This window comes from Coturnix japonica, chromosome 3 (assembly GCF_001577835.2).
Source record: "Coturnix japonica isolate 7356 chromosome 3, Coturnix japonica 2.1, whole genome shotgun sequence".
NCBI classification, from domain to species: domain Eukaryota; kingdom Metazoa; phylum Chordata; class Aves; order Galliformes; family Phasianidae; genus Coturnix; species Coturnix japonica.
This window is the reverse complement of record NC_029518.1, coordinates 69,578,805-69,599,354: the sequence shown is the minus strand read 5'-3', so window position 1 is coordinate 69,599,354 and position 20,550 is coordinate 69,578,805. Positions and strand designations below refer to the sequence as shown.

The 20,550-nt window shown below is 39.5% G+C and overlaps 1 protein-coding gene across 1 annotated transcript in view; it reads left to right on the top strand.

Moving 5' to 3' along the window:
• Positions 1-18,075, top strand: part of ORC3 (origin recognition complex subunit 3) — a 32,187-nt gene extending 14,112 nt beyond the window's left edge. Inside the window, exons 10-20 of the mRNA XM_015858896.2 lie at positions 1,503-1,636; positions 2,120-2,183; positions 5,917-6,033; positions 6,749-6,828; positions 10,665-10,798; positions 12,743-12,822; positions 13,315-13,412; positions 14,499-14,640; positions 16,518-16,634; positions 17,382-17,461; positions 17,927-18,075. Of these exons, the coding sequence (XP_015714382.1) occupies positions 1,503-1,636; positions 2,120-2,183; positions 5,917-6,033; positions 6,749-6,828; positions 10,665-10,798; positions 12,743-12,822; positions 13,315-13,412; positions 14,499-14,640; positions 16,518-16,634; positions 17,382-17,461; positions 17,927-18,032 (1,152 nt within the window). The 3' untranslated portion in view covers positions 18,033-18,075. The remainder of the gene's footprint in view (positions 1-1,502; positions 1,637-2,119; positions 2,184-5,916; positions 6,034-6,748; positions 6,829-10,664; positions 10,799-12,742; positions 12,823-13,314; positions 13,413-14,498; positions 14,641-16,517; positions 16,635-17,381; positions 17,462-17,926) is intronic.
• The last annotated feature ends 2,475 nt before the right edge of the window (positions 18,076-20,550 follow it).

The following is a 20,550-nucleotide window of genomic DNA, read 5'->3' as shown; positions in this document are numbered from 1 at the left end:
TAAAGAAAAGCTTCCAGGAGTGGGTGTAAGCAAGCATTTAAAGGACAGCCCATTCTGCACAAAAAGTTGTATTTAAAAGATGCACTTAATGTGACCTGCCATAGTGGGCAGAAATACCTCTCTTTTGCTTAGTTGTAGCTTCAAACACCCTTGGCACTACCCTCCATCTGGGTATCAAGTTGCTGCTTTGATCCTCTTGGTCTGGATTTGTCACGGTGTGAGTCAGCTACAGCAGCGTCTCTTCCCCACTCCATGCTTAGGAGTCCTTCTGGAGCAATTTCTGCATTCACACTGAAGTTTTCAGAGAAACAGGAGCTGGAGGGTCACTTGTTTATTGCCACAAAGTAGGTGATGCTTGTAATCAGCTGTGCAGCAATTCAGGAGTTACATTTACCCTCTCAGGAGACAATGTGGAAGACTTGGTGAAGTTTATTAAAATAATAATAATAGTTTAAAATTACACAGGCTATGGCTTTGGGGTTTTTTGATTGTTCTTATGCTTGTCTTTGTATCTAGATGTATTTCTGCATCTGAGTCTCAATGTAGCTTTTATTCCTTGTGAGCTTCACTGGATTTTGTTTCTACTTGCTTGGTGCCACAGAGGAACTTGCCAGTAAAACTTGATATTTTCAAGTCATATGCATTTAGAGTGTCCAGGGTTCTTTGATGTTTAAGATTCAACTTCTCTTATATGAAAGAGTTGCCAGGATTTAAAGATTCCCCATTGGCCTGATTTGGAAATACAAACCCTAGTCCTCAGGGTATGTCTGTGTCCTTGTGCATCAAAGTACTCAAGGAAGTATCAAGGAAGCAATTTCAGATCAGATTTCCTAAGTGATGATCACAAGGGATCCCAGTTATGTCTAGGAGTAACCGTAACGTTTCTGACAGGAAGTGTCTCTTCCCTTTGATGGTTTTTGCTTTAAATATTTTTAGTGAGGTTTTCTGTCTGTTTTGAAGACTAGATGTGATTGACATGTGCTGTTATTTTGTAAGGCCCTGGTACTAGGAATATTTAATGCAGCTAAAATCAGTGACAGGGAATTTGTATTTGTGCACAGTAAGAACTTAGCAGTGTATTTTTGTGTACATGAAACAGAAATTGAAATGAGGACATGGTAAGTTTACTTGTATACAGTAGTTGATTTACATATCTTAATATATACACATTTATGAACATTGGAGCTGTATATGTAACCTAAAGAATGCAGTAATTTGCATAAATGAATATGGTTATGTAAGTGGGGAAACAATGCGCTACTGAATTTGAATAGCAGATTGTGCAAAGAAAGGTAGTTATGACTGCATTTAAAGCTCTGTAATCAGTGTAGTGGAGTGATGTGACTTGTGGAATGTTTACGAATGGTAGTGCATTTTTTTTAAAGGAATGCCATTAGTGCCATTGCAGTGTATGTACTGTAGTGATAAGAAAGCCTTGAAGGGTAGACATAGCAGGAAGGGTGAATTTTGTTATCATCACTGGCTCTTGCTTTCTTTTTCAGCTCTGTATTGTGGAGCACTTCCATTCCAATCCTCTTAGTATACTGTGTTGCCAGCTGGAAGAAGCAAAGAGAAGAGTAAATTCTTTATCACATAATCAGTGTGAAAACGTTCGAAGACTGCCCTCTTTTAGAAGGTAGGAGGTGAAATAAATTTTTGGACAGTCTTATGTTTAGTCAGCGTTGAGAATGATGAAAGGAATCTGTGAAGTGTGAAAACTATGGGCTATTGGTGCATATGTTTGTGTAAAGAAAGAAATCTATCTAAAGGAAGATGGTGCTCAGTAATTTCAGAAACCCTAAGTTTTCTGGTATAGGGAGTATAGCTTCTGTGGTTCATACTGTTTTTCCCTCTTGTCCTTAATACAGACACAAGCTATTAAAACAAGCAGCCATAAATCACCATTCAGCTTGTTAAGCTGACACGGAACATAATCTCTAAGGTTTTCTTGTGGCCTTTCAACTTGCTGGGTCTGACTACCCAGTAAGTTGAATCCTTTTTGAATCTTCTCAAGTAAATCCTCGCAGCAGCATAAATGCTTTTGATTTTTTTAACCTTATAAGTTTCTAAGCTCAATCTACATTGTAATTTTTGTGTTCCTGTTTTTCCTTGCCATCAGGTTTGTGGAAAGTCAAGTCTCAGAGAAACAGATTGCACTGCTGACAGCAGATAGTTCCTTAAAGGTAAAATTTTAAGACCGTCTTTGGATAGCACAAATTATTTTACAAATATATTAACTTATGTGGAAGATAATAAATTACATGACTAAGCTGTATGGTTTCTATGACTTCTTTCATACACTACGTACTCTGCTTCACGTCCAGTGGTGGAGAATTAGGATCCATAGGTCAAAGTTGCAAATCTCTGGGTTTTCCCTGTACTTTTATACAAGGCTGCACAGCTTTTCTTGCATCAGCTTTTAGCTACGTGTAGAAATAAAACTGCCTAGAGAGAAGGTTACGAGGCTTATTTATGGTTTTGTCTTATAGTGCTTACTCAGACTGAGTTTCTTGGAAAGTCAGTGAAGTGTTTAAAGAGTGAGTAACTAATCTTGAAGGTTATTTCTTAAGCTTTTAATCCTCTGTACCCTCCAAGCGGTCTCTGATTGCGTGCAGTAGGGCAGACCAAGTCCTAAGGCGCACGTTCACACCAGATGTTGTGCAGGTTGAAAATCTTAATTTATGCTGCGTGTTTATCTAGAAGTTTGTCAGGTGATTGAGGCCAAGATGCTATTGTGAGCATTTTAAGAGTTCATCGTCCTCTAAAAGATCTGTCAGTAATTATCATTAGCTGAATCTCTCCCAGTACATGCATCGTTCAGGATAAAGTGTTTCTCTCAACTTCACCTGAAGTGTAGCAACCTATTGGGCAGATGGTACAACCAAAGACAAAGCTACTCGTGTATCCTAGCAGGTCTTCCTGGTCTGCAAGGACTTCTCAAATATGAAGAACATTCATAGAATCACAAGGTTGGAAAGGACCTGCTAGATCGTCTAGTCCAACTGTCCTCCCATTACCATTGTAACCACAAGCCACTAAACCAGATCTCGTAGCTCCTCATCCAGATGCCTCTTGAACACTGCCAGGGACGGTGACTCCACCACCTCCCTGGGCAGCCATTCCAGTGTCTGACCACTCTCTGAGAGAAAAAGTCTTTCCTTATGTCTAATCTAAACCTCCTCTGGTACAACTTGCGGCTGTTTCCTCAGGTCCTGTTTGTTGCCTGGTAGAAGAGGCCAAACTCCTCCGCATCACAGCCTCCCTTCAGGAAGTTGTAGAGTGTGATGAGGTCTCTCCTGAGCCTCTTCTCCAAGAAAGAAGACTGTTGTTGTTAATGTTTGAAAGAGAGCAGGCAAATTTGTGAGTGCAATGCAATTCTAGTAGTGAAGGCTAGAGATGATTTATGTGTGATTTTCTGATCTATGGTTTTCAGCATCTAAAATAGCTTCAGCAACTGCTGTTCCCTTGCTGTTTATTCACACCTCAGCAGATGTGCCAGCACAGCAGCTTGCATGGCTGCAGTATAAATGTGATCAAAGAAACAATCCAACTTAAATAACCTGACCAAAACCAAAAAGCCGTGGAGTTTTTCTGCTGGCTTGTTTCTGCAGAATAATTTCCCCAACCTGTTTTCTCTGCAGGTGCATAAATGTGTCTGCTAAAACAGCAGGAAGGAAGGAAGGAGTGGGAATGAGCGGCAGTGACTGCTTCTTTGTTTAAACACCGCTTAATGGGCTGCTGCTTTCAAAGTTGAATATTCATCAGTATGTTTAATAAGTACAATACACTCCTTATTTCATAAGCTCATCCCTACCCTGGAAGTCTGGGAAAGAAACAGCCAGAACTCTTGTGTCTGTGTGCATGTGATGCTTCCGATAAACCATAAGGCATTAGTTCTGATCTCTGTGATAGCAGTAGGACTATGGTTGCATTGCCAAGCTGGCAGCATTATTTACTCGGGGGGGAAAAAAACCCACATTTGCATTAATGAGCTGCTATTTCTTCTGTATACCTTCCTGACCCACAGTACCATTCCTAACTTGGGAAGTACTTTTAAGGATGTGATGGCGATGGTACTTAAAAATTTACTATTCACTTTTAGGAGCAGGTAAACTTGCTGTTCAAACTTACCAACTACATTTGCAGTGTTCTTTCTCAGCTGCTGTTTGTTGTCTGTGTTGGTCCTTTTTTTTCCCTCTCTTTTATTTTAAACTGCGGGAGGAGTCCCACCTGTTTCGAATAATCAGGATTTAAGTGCATTTTCTCTTCATTTTTACATCCTAATTGATTTCTGCTTTGTCTGAAAGTTTTTCTGGCAAATTTCATTTGAAATTATGTAAGTGGGATGATCTGTTTTAGTTGAAATGATGTTGCATCATCTTCTAATCATGTTTTCAATCTCTACTAAAAGAGAAAGGAGAGAAACAGAATATGCCTCCCTACTCTGTTATTTGGCAAAATACATACTGCATTTCCACTTACGTAACTGCATCAGTCTTGATCTGAGAGACCTGATAGGGGAAATACAGATGGAAGAATGCTCTCAGTTTTGTGGAGTAAAATAGATTTAGCAACATTAAACAGAACTTGCTGTCTTCTATCAGTTTGGGTTTTTTTTGTGGTGTTGATAACTCTTTTTTAATGATTATTCTTAGCATTCAGATACAAACCTAGAAGCACCCATTTAGGGTCTTGGAAGTCATTTAAGTAATTATTAAGCTAGTGACATTTACATTTTAATTGGTAAGTCCACAAAAGAGAAATGTCTTAATGATTTTTATCATCTCAAACCTTTTCTTAATTTCATGGAACTCTCTGCAACACCAGCTTGTTGTTGATTCCAGCCTGCAGTTTGATACTTGCATCTTCCACGTATTAGTTTTCCTTATGTTGCCTGCAGAGAAGGATTTTATTTTGTTTTGATTTATTTTAAATCTTCAATACCCTTTATTTTTAGCTTGACTTTAGAGAGTTTGGGTGGTTTGTTTTCTTTCATTTATTTATTATTTCTACTTGGAGTGGTTTGCTCAGAGCTAAGTGAAAGGGCAGTGAAAATGTAGAAAATTCTGATATTCTCTTATGATCCTTAACTACAATCAGGGGGCAGAAGATCTTCTCATTCATAAACTTAATTGTAGTGAGCCTAAAATGTAGCCAGCAGAAGTTTCTAGTGGGATTTTCCAGAAGCATTACAGATTCTTCCATGGGAAGCCAGCAATGATGAGGTGCAAACTGGTCAATTCAATGGCAGCAGTCCCTTATTTCTTTTTCCTGATACATCGGGGTTTTTTTTCTTGCTTTTTTTCTGTTTCTGAAAATCTGAATCAATAAATAAATAAGCTGAACTAAAAGCACATAGAAGCAGCAACTCTAGATACTTTTCATAGAATCATAGAATTACCCAGGTTGGAAAAGACCTTGAAGATCATCAAGTCCAACCACAGCCTAACAGCCAGGTCTAACTACAGCCTTTTCTGCGATCTGATCCTTGTATGTACATCTCATTAATAAAAGCAGGAGCCACCCATAATGCAAGAGGGAAATTTTTAAGTGCTTGTGATAAAAAAAATAAAGCAATTAATGAAGACTTGAATAAATGTAGCTGTGTAATTTCTCAGAACCTATTACATGTATTGTCTTGGTTTCAGGAGATATCCCAGCAGCTAAATATTGCTGAAAATGATACTTCTGCTAATCAATAACAGCTCTCCAGTGAGATGGAAGAAAAAGGTTTAAAATACACAGTGTGCTATTGAATGAATCATTTTTACTTAGTGGTCTTAAGTGAAAATGGGGGATTTAAATCACAGCACACCAGAGCATCAAAACCTCGGAGTCGTTTTAAGAACTTTGTGAAGGTTTTAAACAAACTAATGTCATAACAACTTCTGATTGTCTGTTATCCTGTCCCTACAGGAAGCAGTGCGGCAGCTGCTAGAGGACTTGAATGTCTACCATGAAAATTATTTTCCCATTCTGAGATGTCTTCATGTTTTCACATCTTCTCTTCCAAAGTATCCTTTGGGCAAGCAGGTGAAGTACTCTTACTCTGTTTCAATGAAACATCTTTCGTCATTTCCCAGTGCGACATCTGAATTAGTATTTATGCTTTTTATTTACTGCTCTGCTGTTTTGTCCCCTACTTCTCCAATGGAGACAGGGAGACAGATGCTTTCTTGCCATGGGAAGAGAGGAACAGCATGTGGTTTCTCTGCTGGCAGGGATGATAGCTCGTCAGTCAGCAGGAATGTGTTTGTAGAAGGAGGCAAATGTACAGATCAGCAAGTGAATTGGCGAGTTGATTTTTCCCACACTTCCAATTCTCTGTATGAAGTGCAAACAGTGTATACTCTTCTAATACCTAGAAGACTCAAACGGTCTCATTTTGAGAATCTGAGTAGCTGAGTTTTAACAATTTTCTGTGCAAAATAAAATGTCCCTAACTACAGAATTGAAGTGTTCCCAGTATTTAAGATTTAAGAGTTGTTTAGTTAGTCCCTCGCTGATATGTGCAGTTACCTTCAGCTGGCTGTTTTAAACCTGGTACAGAGCAACACAGACTCCAGCAATGCAGGGAAGTTAGTTGTACAAGATACTGAATGCTCTTGATTTATGTCGCAGTCATTCAGTGTATTTGGGAAAGAAGCTCTAAAGGAATTACGTGTTACTTTAAAAAGCTTGTTGTAAGAGTTCTTCATTGCTTAGCTTGTAAAAACATTTTATTCTTTCCTTACTTTATGCATAACAGATCAGGGAACTGCACTGTGCATGTTTGGAAAACCGAGTGTGGGAGACAGAGGAATATGAGTCATCTCTTCAGTTAGCAAGGTGACTTTTTAATCCTTTTTTTTTTTTTATCCCTTTTTTATTCTGTTTAATACCACTGTACACATGTAGAATATCACTCGTCTGTTACTGTGGAACTTAAAGCTGAGCACGCAACCTGCGTTGAAGATCTGCAGCTTGTTGGATTGTTTGCAAGTACAATTGACTGCTTTCTTCATTTTGTATTCCTGCTGTTTCCTACGAAACTCAGCCGGAATCTAATATTTCTTATGCCCAGTGTAAGTATGCTGAAGACGCTGAGATGTATTTATGTAAATGAGAACATGAGCTGTATAATTGTTAGGGATTCTTTCAGAATTCTTTCAACATCATTATGCTGTATTTTTCAAGACCTTTTTATTAACAGCTGGTCAACCAAGTTGTTAGTTTTAGTTGGCCTAAGCTGTGATCCATTCTGACAAAATCAGAATCTGTTCCAAATGGTACCTGTGGCCTTTATTTCTTATTTCACTGCCTTTTTTTTTTTTCCTTTTTCTTTTTTTTTTTACACATAAACTTGTCTTTGAGTTTATACAGGGATTATGCTGATCGTTATTGAACCTTAGGAGAGCTGTATTTGTGTTGTCTATCGGTGTTTAAAAGTGAAAAGTCATCTAAGACAGTTTTGATAGTGGGAAGCCTTTAAGTTGCCATGTTGCAACACAGACTTTTAAACTTTCTTTGGTGGCAAGTAACTGTTTTTTGATAACTGCATTCCTTCTAACAGCGCATTATTTATGTTGCTCAAGGAGTTAATGCAACACTGTTACCATAACTTCCATGTCAAGAGTCTGTGAGGTTGTGAGGTTTGACATTTTGACAATAAGTTGAATAGAAAAACCATGTCTGTGGTAGGTGGAGGATCACTATCTGGGCTCATGTACGTAAGAGACATTCTCCCCATACTGTATCTTTACCACACTGCATTCTCCCACAGCTCCACTTTGCTATATTTTTACCCTCATCCCATTGGAAGGATTGCTTGCATGAGTTGTCATGTCTGCAGTCATTTCTTAGTTCTGACTCTACTGAATCTTGACAGCACTCAATCACTTATCTGCCCTTTGTCACAAATGTGTCACTATGATTTTCTGTTCTGTTTGTTCTGTAATATATAGTGACTCTTGGCCATTTTTACCTCTCCTTTTTTCTCCTCGTATGTTTAATTTGCTTTCCTCCACTCTGAATTCATTTGCTTCCTTGTTGATGCTGCCATCAGATTCTGGCTTATTCCCTCTTCATTCTTTTTTGTTCATCTCTCTCGTTTTTTTCTCCAATCCTGGCAACCACTACATGGAATTTCTGATAGAGATAACATTGATCAGCGTAGAATAGAAATATCAGCAATCAGGGTTATTGAAATAGATAAGGTGTGGGTTTGTGTTTTTTTGTTGTTGTTGTTTTTGTTTGTTTTGTGTTTTTTTTTTTTTAGTTTGATTTGGTTTTTGCTTTAAATCCAGAAATTCCATCATTTTTTTTCTAACTTCTTCAATGTGAGTTCCTTACAATATTTGAAAGTCTGACTGGGGTTATATATATATTTTTTTTTTCAGCTTTTTCTTCAACTCCCTTCTCCCTTTTAACAAATATTTACAGTCTGATTTTTCTGTATGGGGATCTTGCTGGTGTGTTGCAGAAGGAAGTGGCAAAATGTGATCTTTGCCCTTCCACTGAGTCCTCTTTGCTTTTCATCCTTTGCTTTACTGTGGAATTTATTGACTGTTCTTTAATATCTCTGCTTTCCTAGGGGCTGTATTGCCTATTGATATTCCTTGTGCTCATCCTTCTGTTATTTTTCAGTATTTTCTGGAGTCATCTTTTTTCATTGTATTAAAGAAGTTAAAATTAGAGAAAAGAGGGAGTGAATGTAGTCCAGTCAGAACAGAGAATCAAGAGGTGTAGGAGCATGTCTCTCTTCACTGATGATGGAGAGCTGACTGGCATGGGCATCTGATCAAGATTTATGTGGCAAAACATTTTAAGGACAGTCTTCTATCTGTCTGAATACAGTACTGTGTTTTTGGCTGCTGATTGCTGATGTCATTGGTCACATGCTGCTTATCACAGTCCAGCCATTCTATATCATTGTGTTGTCCACTTGTCTTATCGGTTCTTCAGGCAGTTCTCCTTTCATCATTCTGAATGTGTTTCTGTGGGTTTCATCCTGGCTTCCTTTCTTCTCTTCCATAACTCACGTCTGAGTAATAAGAGATATTTATTGGATGCATCTGGATGATGTGAGGTTTTCTGATACCTGGAATACCTTGCAGTAGTCTTGGATCCAGAAGGCTGGAAAATGTTTTTTACTGTTTCCCAGTGTGCAGTAACAATGCTTTTGCCTGTTGTTTGGACCTCCTAGTCTTATCATCTTTGTAAATAAATTCTTCCCTAGGTTCTTATGCCTGGGATACTTCTCGAACTTGCATATTGAAAAAAAAAAAAAAAACCTAATATAAATGAATGGAAAATAATGTATTTTCCATTTATGTATGTATACATCTCATCATCCTCTTGTCATTTTATGTATTTAACTACTGCAGTATTTTCTCATGCCTGGAACAAGGCCATCTTGTTCATCTGTTGTTCTCTACAAAATAGTAAATGTTTTCTACCTTTTGTGTGGTCAAGGTCGCCTTCCTTTAATTAGCTCCTGCTGTTATTCTTTACAAAATGAAGGTATGTAAAAGCAACTGTTGCCTCGCAAAAAATCCATAACTGCAAATCAGGTAAACATCAACTGCTAATCAGAAACTGGAACTTGAATTGCACTTGCCCTTCCAGACATCAGTAAAGCTACCCCAGCCTCTTCCAAATGCCTCTTTAAATCCCTTTTAGATGATGTTTAGCTGGCTGACATGGGGAACCACTGCCTGACACACTGATGGCCGCTATTTCATTAGTTTGTTATCATCTTTTTTTATGTATCCACATCTTTTCTGTCTTATAGACTCCTTTAACTGTTAGTGTCTTTGTTTTGTACTTTATAAAGAGAAAGCAAAACCACATGGATAAGCTGAGTAGGGCTCTTAGAAATATTAGCTATTACAAATATGTGATTGTTCAAAACTGTTTGGCAATTGGAATCTCTTGCCATGCATGTGTAGAGGTACTGGCTGGATCTGGTGACTTAATTCTGGAGCTCATTTGTGGCTATTAGCAAGGACTTGCTTGGTTATCTTTTGAATGAAGATTGTGAAACTGGGAAGTGCTTGGTGACGTTTACAAAATGCCCTAATACATAAATAAAACTAAGTAAACACTTAGGGTGACTGAGAGAGGTCCTTTTCAACTTAAACGATGCTGTGATTCTAGGAGTGGTTGGGTGGTACCAATTAAATACAGAAAGCAGTAATTCCAGTTCAGGTTGAGAACTCGTTTTGAATCACAGAGAGTAATGTACTTCTTGCATGGGTGAATGTATATTGCTCTGTCCCAGCTGAAACTCAGACATTCTGATTTCATAATATACCATCTTCTTTGGAATCAGTTTTAAACCTTACTATATTTTTTGTAATGGGGTTCATAGTTTCAAAAGCTACAAATTCTCTAAACTTACAGCTCTGTATCCACTGAGTTTTATGTTGTGTGGAATATCAGAAAAAAGGTTTCCTTGTCAGTCCTGTAGAAAACTGGTAAGTATGTCTGTCCAAAACAATTTTGTCTGTTTGTTTGCATTTGTTTGGTATCTCTTAATGTCAAAAGGTGAAAAAACTTGTCTTTATGGAGGTTTTCTCCTTGAAAAGGATTTTTTTTTCTAGTTATTTTTTACCTTTCTTTTTTTCAGTTAAGAACATCGAAAGATGTTTTTGTCATTCTGTGTCCGTAATTGTGTCTTTTAGGATGTTGAATAAGTCTGATTTGGTAACGATGCTTCAAAAGTGTGTGGAAATTCTTGTGTCATCTCCTGGAAGGGAGTTTGATGAGATAGTAGAGAAGCTGAAGGAGTTCTTGACCCGGTTTCAGAAACTAGAAGGTGGGTGTGCGTCGTCATATGTTCCCTTGCAGATTGAACTGAAACTGTTCTGTAATCAGACAAATGGTTATTTTTTTTTTCCTGGTCATATTCCCTCATTGCAACAAGCTGTCAGATATTTCAAGATTGTTTTGAAGTACAAGACACAATTAGGACGTGTTTATATGCTTTACTGGTTTGCAGTTCATGCTTTTCTAAGGCAGAAGAGTGATGTAAGATAAGAAATTGGACAGATCAGCAAACATTACTCACTGGATCTGTCATGTGTATTCTGAGCATTTCACCAGATGTTGCAATTACTAAAAATATTTAACAAAACAGTTTTTGAAAGATAAACAGAAGCAGATTTCCTTCTGACGTGGTATTCAGTCCAAATGTATATAAAGTCATTGCGCTAACCTTCAGTTAGATTCACACGAAAGCTAGACCAGTGTTGGTTGTCACAGCGCTACTGACATGCTAATCTTGCCCCCTCTATCTGGTTATTCATGGTAGGGGGACATTACGGAAACTTGAAGAATGCAAATGAACAGCAGTTTTCCATCTTTCAGAGACAAGTTAACAAAAAGTGCCATATTCCATCAGAAACAGGAACTGATGTTTTCCATTTGTTTGGAATAAGAATTTGGTTCTTTCCTTTGAACTGTAAAGAAGTGCTCCCTCCTGTTTCTCTTTTGAATATGAATTGGCCACCGTCTCATCTGTTGTATGTGTATTAAATGAAGGTCATTGTCAGTTGGAGCTGCAATGCTCCATTTGGACAAGTAGGTTAAGCTTGGCTTCTTTAGGAGAAAAATTGTTGGGTTTTTTTTTTTGTCTATAGCATGTAATTGTGAAAATATACAGCAGTGACAGGGCTGTGGTACAGGAATGGGGTGACTGCATTAAAAAGTAATGTGTATTTCACTGAGGGTGCTGGCACTGAAGATCCTGAACTACACTGGAAAACCTAATGGTTGATCTAGTTTGGAAAATTAAAATTAAAGCACTTTAAAATGGAAACTTTCCAGAAGTATTGGATCAAATAGTTGGATTTTTACCTTGGGGGGTGGGGGGAGAGGGGGGAGAAAGAAAAACAAATGAGAATATAGCAACATACAGAATGGTAAGATGAAAAGCCAGTATTTATTTCAAATGATGATTTGAAGAAGTTTTTAAAGCAAGGTCTTATGAGTCCATGCATTATCATTCTGTGTAGATCACTAACAAGCTTTGTATACGATGATTGTTACTGCTGATGGGAGCTTTATTTGTGATCTGTAGGTGAAATTTCCATCTTAGTAACATCTTTGTCCATGAATAAGGCAAGAAACCTAGTTCCATTATGAACAGGACATAACCTTTATTGTTCAGTCAGAGGTTTTGCTTGTTTGTTTCCAAGCTAACCCTCCCCCCCACCCAAATTAACAAACTATATGGCTATGAAAATGAAATTTGATTATAAATTAAGATGAAAATAAATATGGAGAACAAAATATGTGAGCAGGCTTAACATTTGCTATTCTGGTTGCAGTTTTTACATTTAGTGGGTGGGCTTATTTCCTATTTAGTAATTGTTGCCAATGTAAAGGAAAAGAAATTCAGTGTACAACTTCTTGAATGTTCCTTAAGCATCGATACTGTCTTGCACTAATCTGTCCAGTTTACAAAAGCCGAGTTTATGACCCAGAATGACCTAAGTGGATTTCAGGTGACATGCAAGGCTAGTGCTGGATCTTTTCTCAGGGATGCATTGCTTCACTTATTTAATAACTGTTGGATAAGCTGCACTGCTGACTCCTTTTTAACAGTCTTTTACAAGGGAAGGACTCAAAAGCTGCCTGTGTTAGTGTCTGTGAACAGGTAACTCTGAATGCTTCTCAGATTGCTTGGGTTAGGAGGTTTATAGGTGAGGAGGAAGAGTTTACCCCCACATAATAAACACTAGTTTTGTTCCCATAACAGAAGTGTACCAAGAACAAGATGAGTCCATATCACCACAAAAAGAGCTCCAGAAGAAGACAAATCTTCATCATCTTCAGAAGGTGAGGCATGTGTTTGCTTTATTCACTAGTTCTTTAACTGAATGTTTCTTTAGATGTATCAGTCCGTGATTAGGTCTTTCCTGCTTCCTGGAGCACTGGGTGAAAGTTCTGTATAAGTAATTCTTCTGAAAAATGAAGTAATAATACCAACTCTGTATGTCAGGCCTACCTGATGTGTAGAAAGTGATAGAAAATATCTGTCATTAACTAGAATTTTAACATGCAAATTAGGAGATTTCTTTCTATTTGACTTGTAAATTATGCTTCTGCCTAACCCACGTTTCTTCAAGCTTCAGGCCTGAAGAATTTTCGTAACTCCTACCAGTTTGAGAACTGGATACACTGGCCTAAATAAACGTAACACGTTTCTTAACATCATCGATGAAGACAAGCCAGCAAAAATTGATTATACATATTCAACATGTAGATTGTGTTTTCCAGAGAGTAACTACCTCCCATGTAGTTTTAGGCACTGCTTTTTTTTTTTAACAGACTTTGTTGGAGATGAAGGAATCAAGGCGGTCTAAGAAGCTGACAAAGTTTGAAATGCTTCGTTTTGAAGTTGTTGACTATATAGACAGTCTTGTAAGGTGAGCTTTCCTGTTTGATACTTCTGCATTGGTTTGCACTATACGCTAAAACAGAGATTTTGCTAACAATTTAGCATGGGAATAAGTCTTGTCAAAATTGCCTCTTGATCCCCATGGTACAAAGCATGTTTCTTCCCCCTTTTCCCCCAGCCTTCTTTCTTTCATGAGCACTCTTCCAACCATTTATTTTCAGTAGATTAGTGGAAGTAATCGGCACATGAATTGAGAAACTGACTTTGGAGAATAAAGTGGAGGGAAGGACTGGGTGTACATCATGAAAATTAAGCCAAGGGTTTTCATTCAAATCTTTGCTGATCTGTTCATGAAGCTGCATCTATGTCATTTTGGGAGCTGTTTAGCAAGGAAGGCGTAGCAAATAGAGGCTTGAAGGAAGTAATGTAACAGAAAATTTGAAAGACCTGGGGTGCGTGGGCTAAGAGACGAAGGCACTTATTACTGTACAGCTTTAGTAAAGGGAAGTTGCGGGCTGAAGGTGTGTGGTGGCATGGGTGGGAGTAGAGAAGCTGATAGAAGTATGGCTGAGCATACAAAAAATAACAAAAAAGCTTTATATCTGAAGATGGAGTTGAGCGAAGACTCATCAGGGCACCTCAAGATGGATGAGTAAGATCTGTGAAGTAGAGCTACATGACTGGTGTTGGCATTTATGCCCTCATTTTTGACTTTATCTCTGGCCCAGCTAGAATTCTAAATTAAATCTGTTAGACTAAATCCATTAGATCAAGAAACCTCTAGATGTTGTACTGAGGGACATGGTGTAACAAGGAAGTATTGGTGGTAGGGGGGTGGCTGGACTTGGAGGATCTTAGAGGTCTCCTTAGAGGAGGTTGGAGGTCCTTAGAGGTTCCAAACTTGGTGATTCTTTGATTATATGGTGCAGAGTTGATAATTATTGACTTCTTTGCTTCAAATTGGTTTAGGCCCTGTTCATCTTGCTTTTTGAGATCTATCAGTATTGGTCTGAATACCTCATTGTAGTCTCTGACTGCAGTAGAATTCTGTTTTCACTTAAGGTAAAGCTTATTTCTCACCTCCTCACCCCCATACCTCATGTTATTTTTTCAGACGTTACCTTGTTCCAGCAGACCACAAGACTCTGCATGAGATTGTGTATTTCAACACAGCCAGCGTTCTCCGCGAGCACTTGAATGCTGCCCCGAGGATTGCACTGCACACAGCTCTGAATAACCCATACTCCTACCTGAAGGTAAGAAACAAGGGGTTTGTTTGCAGTGCCTGAGTTGTTTCTCAAGGCTGTACATGAGGATGATGTTAAAGACTTAGTTTTGCTGTTTCATGTAGTCTGGCACATGGCCAGCTGTTCTGTAGAGCACCAACATGTCAGCAGTGATAAGCAACTGGGAACTGTGCTATGAGCTGGGGAATCTGTCTGACTGAAATACAGAAGCTGATCATGGGAAGAGTTTTATATGGGAAAGCTGTTTTCCAGAGCTTGTTCTAGTCATGATCTTCTCTTCTGTAGTTGTTTTGAATGGGAGGACTGTGTCCATGGGGGGAATAATAGTGTATGGCTTTTTCAGAGACATCTTTTGCAGGGCTGGTCTTAGTCCTCACTGTGTAGACTTGCAGACATGCTGTAAGGTACAGGCTCTGCTCAGTGTAGTAAGGAGATTTACAATAGATGTGATGAAAGTTACACAGCAGATTTGAGTCTGTTTCATTTAACGTTCACTTTAATATCTGTTGTGAATTGATATCCTGTCTACTCTGAGCCCAAGAAAGGGATTGTTATGGATTTTGTGAGTTAAGCTGACCTTTATCTAGAGAAGAAAAAAAAGCCCTTTTCCCTTCTTCTTTCTTAGATCAAATTCACATAATGGAAGGAAATTCACATAAAGGAAGGAAAGGAATAGCACAGGATTTGGAGAAGGAGTAAATTTTTATTTATCTGTTTTATCCTTGATTAGAGGTGATACACAAAGTTATCCTCATGTCCTAACGCTTCTCTTTTAAAGTTAAAGAAGACGCTGGTTATATCTGCACGTGGGTGCTTATTTGTTACTTGAGTCAAAGTCAATGCTTAATTATCTGAAACCATACTTGATAAAGATTGGTCTATATTATATATATATATATATATTATATCTATATATCTATCTAATATATCTAGTATATCTAATATCTATAATATATAATCTATATTATATATATTATCTATATTATAATATCTATATTATATATTAGATATACCTAATATCTATGTTATATATGTATATATTTATATAGGCCAATTTGCTTTGGGTCTGGTGGACTTCCCAGCTCTGCCATATTTGTTGCCATGTTTAATTAGTGCATAAAGGCATTTTAACAACAATTTCTGAGAACCAGAAGGAATAATCAGTAGTTGTTGTACTGAAGGAGTTGGCTTCTTGGTGCGTGTGAAACTGAAATCTGAACAAAAATTTCCATCTGAAATGAAATATCCTGCAGCCGTGCACATTTTCTTCTCGCTCAAGTGGCTTTTTTACTCCTAAATGGTTCAGTGCTGATGACCTGGATTTCCCGACATACAGAACAGTTTGTGAGACATCAGACTTCTGCTTTTATAGGTCTAGGGTTTAAAGCCAGAGAGAAATGACTGTGACATTTCAAAGGTAAAGCTCTGAGGTGAGGGAAGCAATTTAGCTTTTTAGGCCGTGTGATCTGTGTTACAGCTTTCTCTTTCCTTTCTGGAGTGGGTGTGGGGGGAGATGTGACACCTTTTTAATTGCTGCATGGTAAAAGTCTGAGATAAAAAGGGACACGTTTCTCTCCCTGAATCCATAGAGCAGGCCGTGTCTCTGGGATACATGAATACAACTAGAAAGGATAAAAGCCAGACCAGATACGCATTCAAATAGAGAATGAAGGAGTAGCTGGCGGGGAGGGGGCTTGTGTTTTATTGGTGTATGTTCTTTCTGTTTTGTTTTCTTCTTTGCACCATCAAGTTCCCACTGAACGCATAAGCAGCAAACATTTGGTTAAAATACCCCCCTGTGCATTTCCTGAATCATGTTCTATTTAGCACTAGAGTTTGTTGAATCTTAAAGACTGACCAGAATCGCTGTTGTTGGTTTTCATCAGAGTGAAGCACTGAAAAGTGATGGAGGAAGCATTTCTAACAAAGCCCCTGACATATGCATTGCCTATAAGCTTCATTTGGAATGTGGCAGATTGATTAACCTCGTTGATTGGTTAGAGGTATGTAACAATGCAAACCATGCCTGTGCCTGCTCACAGTATTCTGCTGATTTACCTTTCTGCTGCTTATCTGCTCTCGTTTAGTGCCTTTTTTGACAACCGAGCTCTTTGAATGCCTTAGTTCTTCCCTGCACAGGAAATGAGCAAGTGCTGCCATTGAAGTGTGTGCTCTGAGGGCAGAATGTTTATGCAAGGGAAGAGCAAAGCTTCCAGCTTGGAACTCTGTTTCATACCAAAACCAGAGAATATAAAAGGAGAATGTGCATAAATGATATATTCTCTATTACTCCCTCACAACAGTGTAGAGCGCACTCTTTCTCCTTGTTCTGAACGTGCTTCATTTACTGCTGCCTTGTTTGGGTACTGGAAGAGAATGTGGACATCAGCTCCCTATCAAGCCTCCTCACATCACTGACTTTGATAGGTCTCTCTACAGCCAAGATCATTTCTCCAGATAGTTTAAACTGCTTTGCCTTCTGTATTATTTCCTTCTCAGGACTGGTCAGGAACTAGGACTTAAAATGTAAGCATGTGAGTTCACAGAGTGACGTTCTTCTGTATTTCTGTGCTGGTGACACGTAACCTCGCTTGCTCTTCTGATTGCTGTGACAATGACATCCTCACGGAGCTGCCATTCCAAGACCTCATTCCTCCCAAGTGGCAGCGATTGGCTCCAAGCTCATTCTTTTCAATGGAGCTCTGTCTGTTTATGAGACCATTACCCCTGTGCTGCTTTTCCCTTTCTAGGCTTTCTCCACTGTGGTGACGGCAGCTGAGGGACCGACTGCAGACGCAGCATCCTTAGAGCAGGTGGATGATGTTATACAGTATCCTTTCTCATTTCTGTCTCATGTTTGGCATTCGACCACTTACAGGATTAGTGTAAGATTTTTGAACCGTAGCTTCCCGTGCATTGATAAACAACTTCAGGAACAAAATAAGGCAGCTAATTCCAGCAGCACTAATGTAATGAAAGTGTCACAGGAATGGATCACGTGAAGTATTTGGGCTGGAGGCAGTTAAGAGCAGCTTTTGACCAGAGGAACGTTTTGGATCTGAAAGAGAACAACAGACCTTGCAAGATGAAGCTGCTCTGTTGTGTTTAATCATCTGACATTGGATATTTGTGCTTCCATAGGCCAGTCATACTGTCCTCATTTCCAACACTTTTAGTGTGCAGTACAATATTTTGTGTCGTGTACGCATGCCGTACCTTAGAAATCTTTCCCTCTGTACCATAATAGTTTCTCTGTCACTTACTGCCATGAAGTTTCCTTTACAGACGTGTCCAGCGCTCGTTTTATTCGAGCTGTTTCTGAACTGGAACTCCTGGGCTTCATAAAGCCCAGCAAGCAGAAAACTGATCACGTGGCACGGCTGACCTGGGGAGGCTGTTAATGTGCCACCACAACCTTAATAAAGCTGTTCTTTGTAACCTGGTGCAATGGCTGCGCTCCCACTCAACCAGTCTTTGCGTAACTGAGTCAGTGTTGGGGATGACTGAACGCTGTGTTCTGAGTGCTCGCAGGGACTTCAGTAACGTTGTTTTTAATCACCTGCCTCCATACTGTAATGTACTGCTCATGTTCCAAATACTGCAGCGTTGCACCCATTTTAATCTTCTTTGATGTATGATAGTTAACACTATACTGATATAATTCAGGCTACCAAGCCAAAATGAGAACACTGGTTGTGTCAGCTGCAGCAGTGATGAAGCAGCATCCTTAACTTGCTCATGATCTGATAGTAATTGAATCATCATTATAAAGTGCATTCCAGATCCTTGAACTACACATTTAAACTCAGTACAGTAAAAAAGACACCAAGTTCCCACCCTCAGCAGCTGCTCCATGTCCTTCAAAGCAGAAGTAGGAGTCGCAGTACTTTAAAAATCTTCATCAGGAAGAAGTGAAAGGGACTCTGCAAGCAGAAGCTGCACGTTGTTCCAGAACAGGGTGAATGCCTGCTATGTATGATAACCTGGTCCCCAGGCTGCAGCAGTTCAGCTGTATGGGAGGAGCCTTCAGCTCAGCCTTATCACCTAGCAAAGGGCTGCATTGTTAGACTGTGCTAAGCTAAATGGTGATTACTCAGTTCATTGCAAAAGCCTGTTTCACCAAAGAACACCTTCCTGCCTCCCAGCTGAGTGCCTCTGCTTTCCTTTGGTTTGAGGCATGTAAGTAAGAGCTGCACTGGGCTCAGTCATTCAGCTGTCACTGGAATCCTGATGCTCCCCACCCTGTTCGCTGCACTGTCCTCCAGCCCTCATCCTCTTACGAATTCTACTTTCTACAGTTGTCTGCACAGTAATAACATTGCTCTGCAGATGCACCAGGAAACCTTCCCTGCATTCAGCGTTCACAGTAAGGACCAAACAAATGTTTGCACTGTGCCCCTGGATCTAAAACCAACTACATACAGCCTCACCTGTGAGCTGACGTGTGCTGCGTTTGATAACTGCAGCTTTCAGCAGTGCTGCTGAAACCTTAACGCTGAAGGTTCACTGTTGTTGGAAGAATATATATATGGTTGTTAAGAGTTAGGGTACTATGGTTAGGCTGTGGTTGGACTTGATGATCTTCGAGGTCTTTTCCAACCTGGGTAATTCTATGATTCTAAGAGTAAGAGAGAAGAACAAGCCACTGCTCAAGCCAAACATTCATTCTCATGTCTTTCATCTGAGAATTACTACTCTGCAAAGTCACAAGCACTGCTTCACAATGAGAGCACAAGCTCTTAAGACATGACCAGCTGTGGAATCACACACATAAATCTTTCCCACTGACCAGCTCATGACCAGAGCGAGCCTTCACAGCACAGCTCCTACCCACACTGTGCCAACAGTTCTACCGTAAGACTACATAGCAGGTCTGGAGCACCAGCACTAGACTGCACGCATATCCTTCCTTTTCAGCCTTGAAAAACACTGAAGAATCTTTATGGTTATGTGCTTCCTTATCTAGACAAAAATCAACACACAGAATGTACGTGCTGCTTTCTCGCTTTACAGTAACCAAGGTCTGCTTGGAAAGAGTTTAAGCATCGCTATCTTAAAAACAGGTTAACCAAGATCTGTAACACTGCAAAGCTGCAATGAACTGTCTGCTTTGCTTCTTGTTTCTAAAGGCTCTTAATATCCTGAAGGTTAAGATAAGCTGAGACACAATCACAACAGCTGTTATTTTAATTCTACCGCCAATTCTCAGGCACGTACTGTTTTCTGTCAAGCCTGAACAAGGACCTTTGGAACACGGGATAAAGGAGGCGCATGAGGATGCTGCAATTGCGCAGCGGTCCATCTGGGAGCCAGGGCTTTCCTCCTTTCTGCACCTACGTTGCTATTAAAGGAAATAAAATTCATGAAGAGCCAGAACTCACACGGCTTTTCTAGAACCCCATGACCGTGTACATCTACCAGCTGAAGTTGCAATTAAAATTCAACTTTTCCCCATTAATTAGAAGTGGAGACATACAGACTTCCACTTCAGCAACGACTGACAACAAATTAACGCAGAGAGCAGTTTAACTAAGGGATTACTTCAGAAAAGCTTCCGAGTCCCAGCAACAGATAATCCAAGTAATGTGATGAGCAATACTTGTACCCACAGCACTGAGATCTGGAATCACCGTGTAGCAACAACATCTCAGTCATTTACAAGTGACTCAGAACTGCACAGACAACAGCAGCCACCCCTGATACAGCAGTTTGGAAACAGCTGAGCGTATCTAAGAACAAACTCCTGGACCAGCACACGGGGATTGCACACCTCCAGCTCCTCCAGCACCTGGGTAGTTGCAGCCTGTGGTGCAAGCAGCCGCTCTATCTCGTGAGCACATCTCCTTTGATGTGTCATTCAAAACTGAAGGAAGATGAGCACAGCTGTTGAGTCAGCGGCAGTCAAAGCAGTACGGTCAG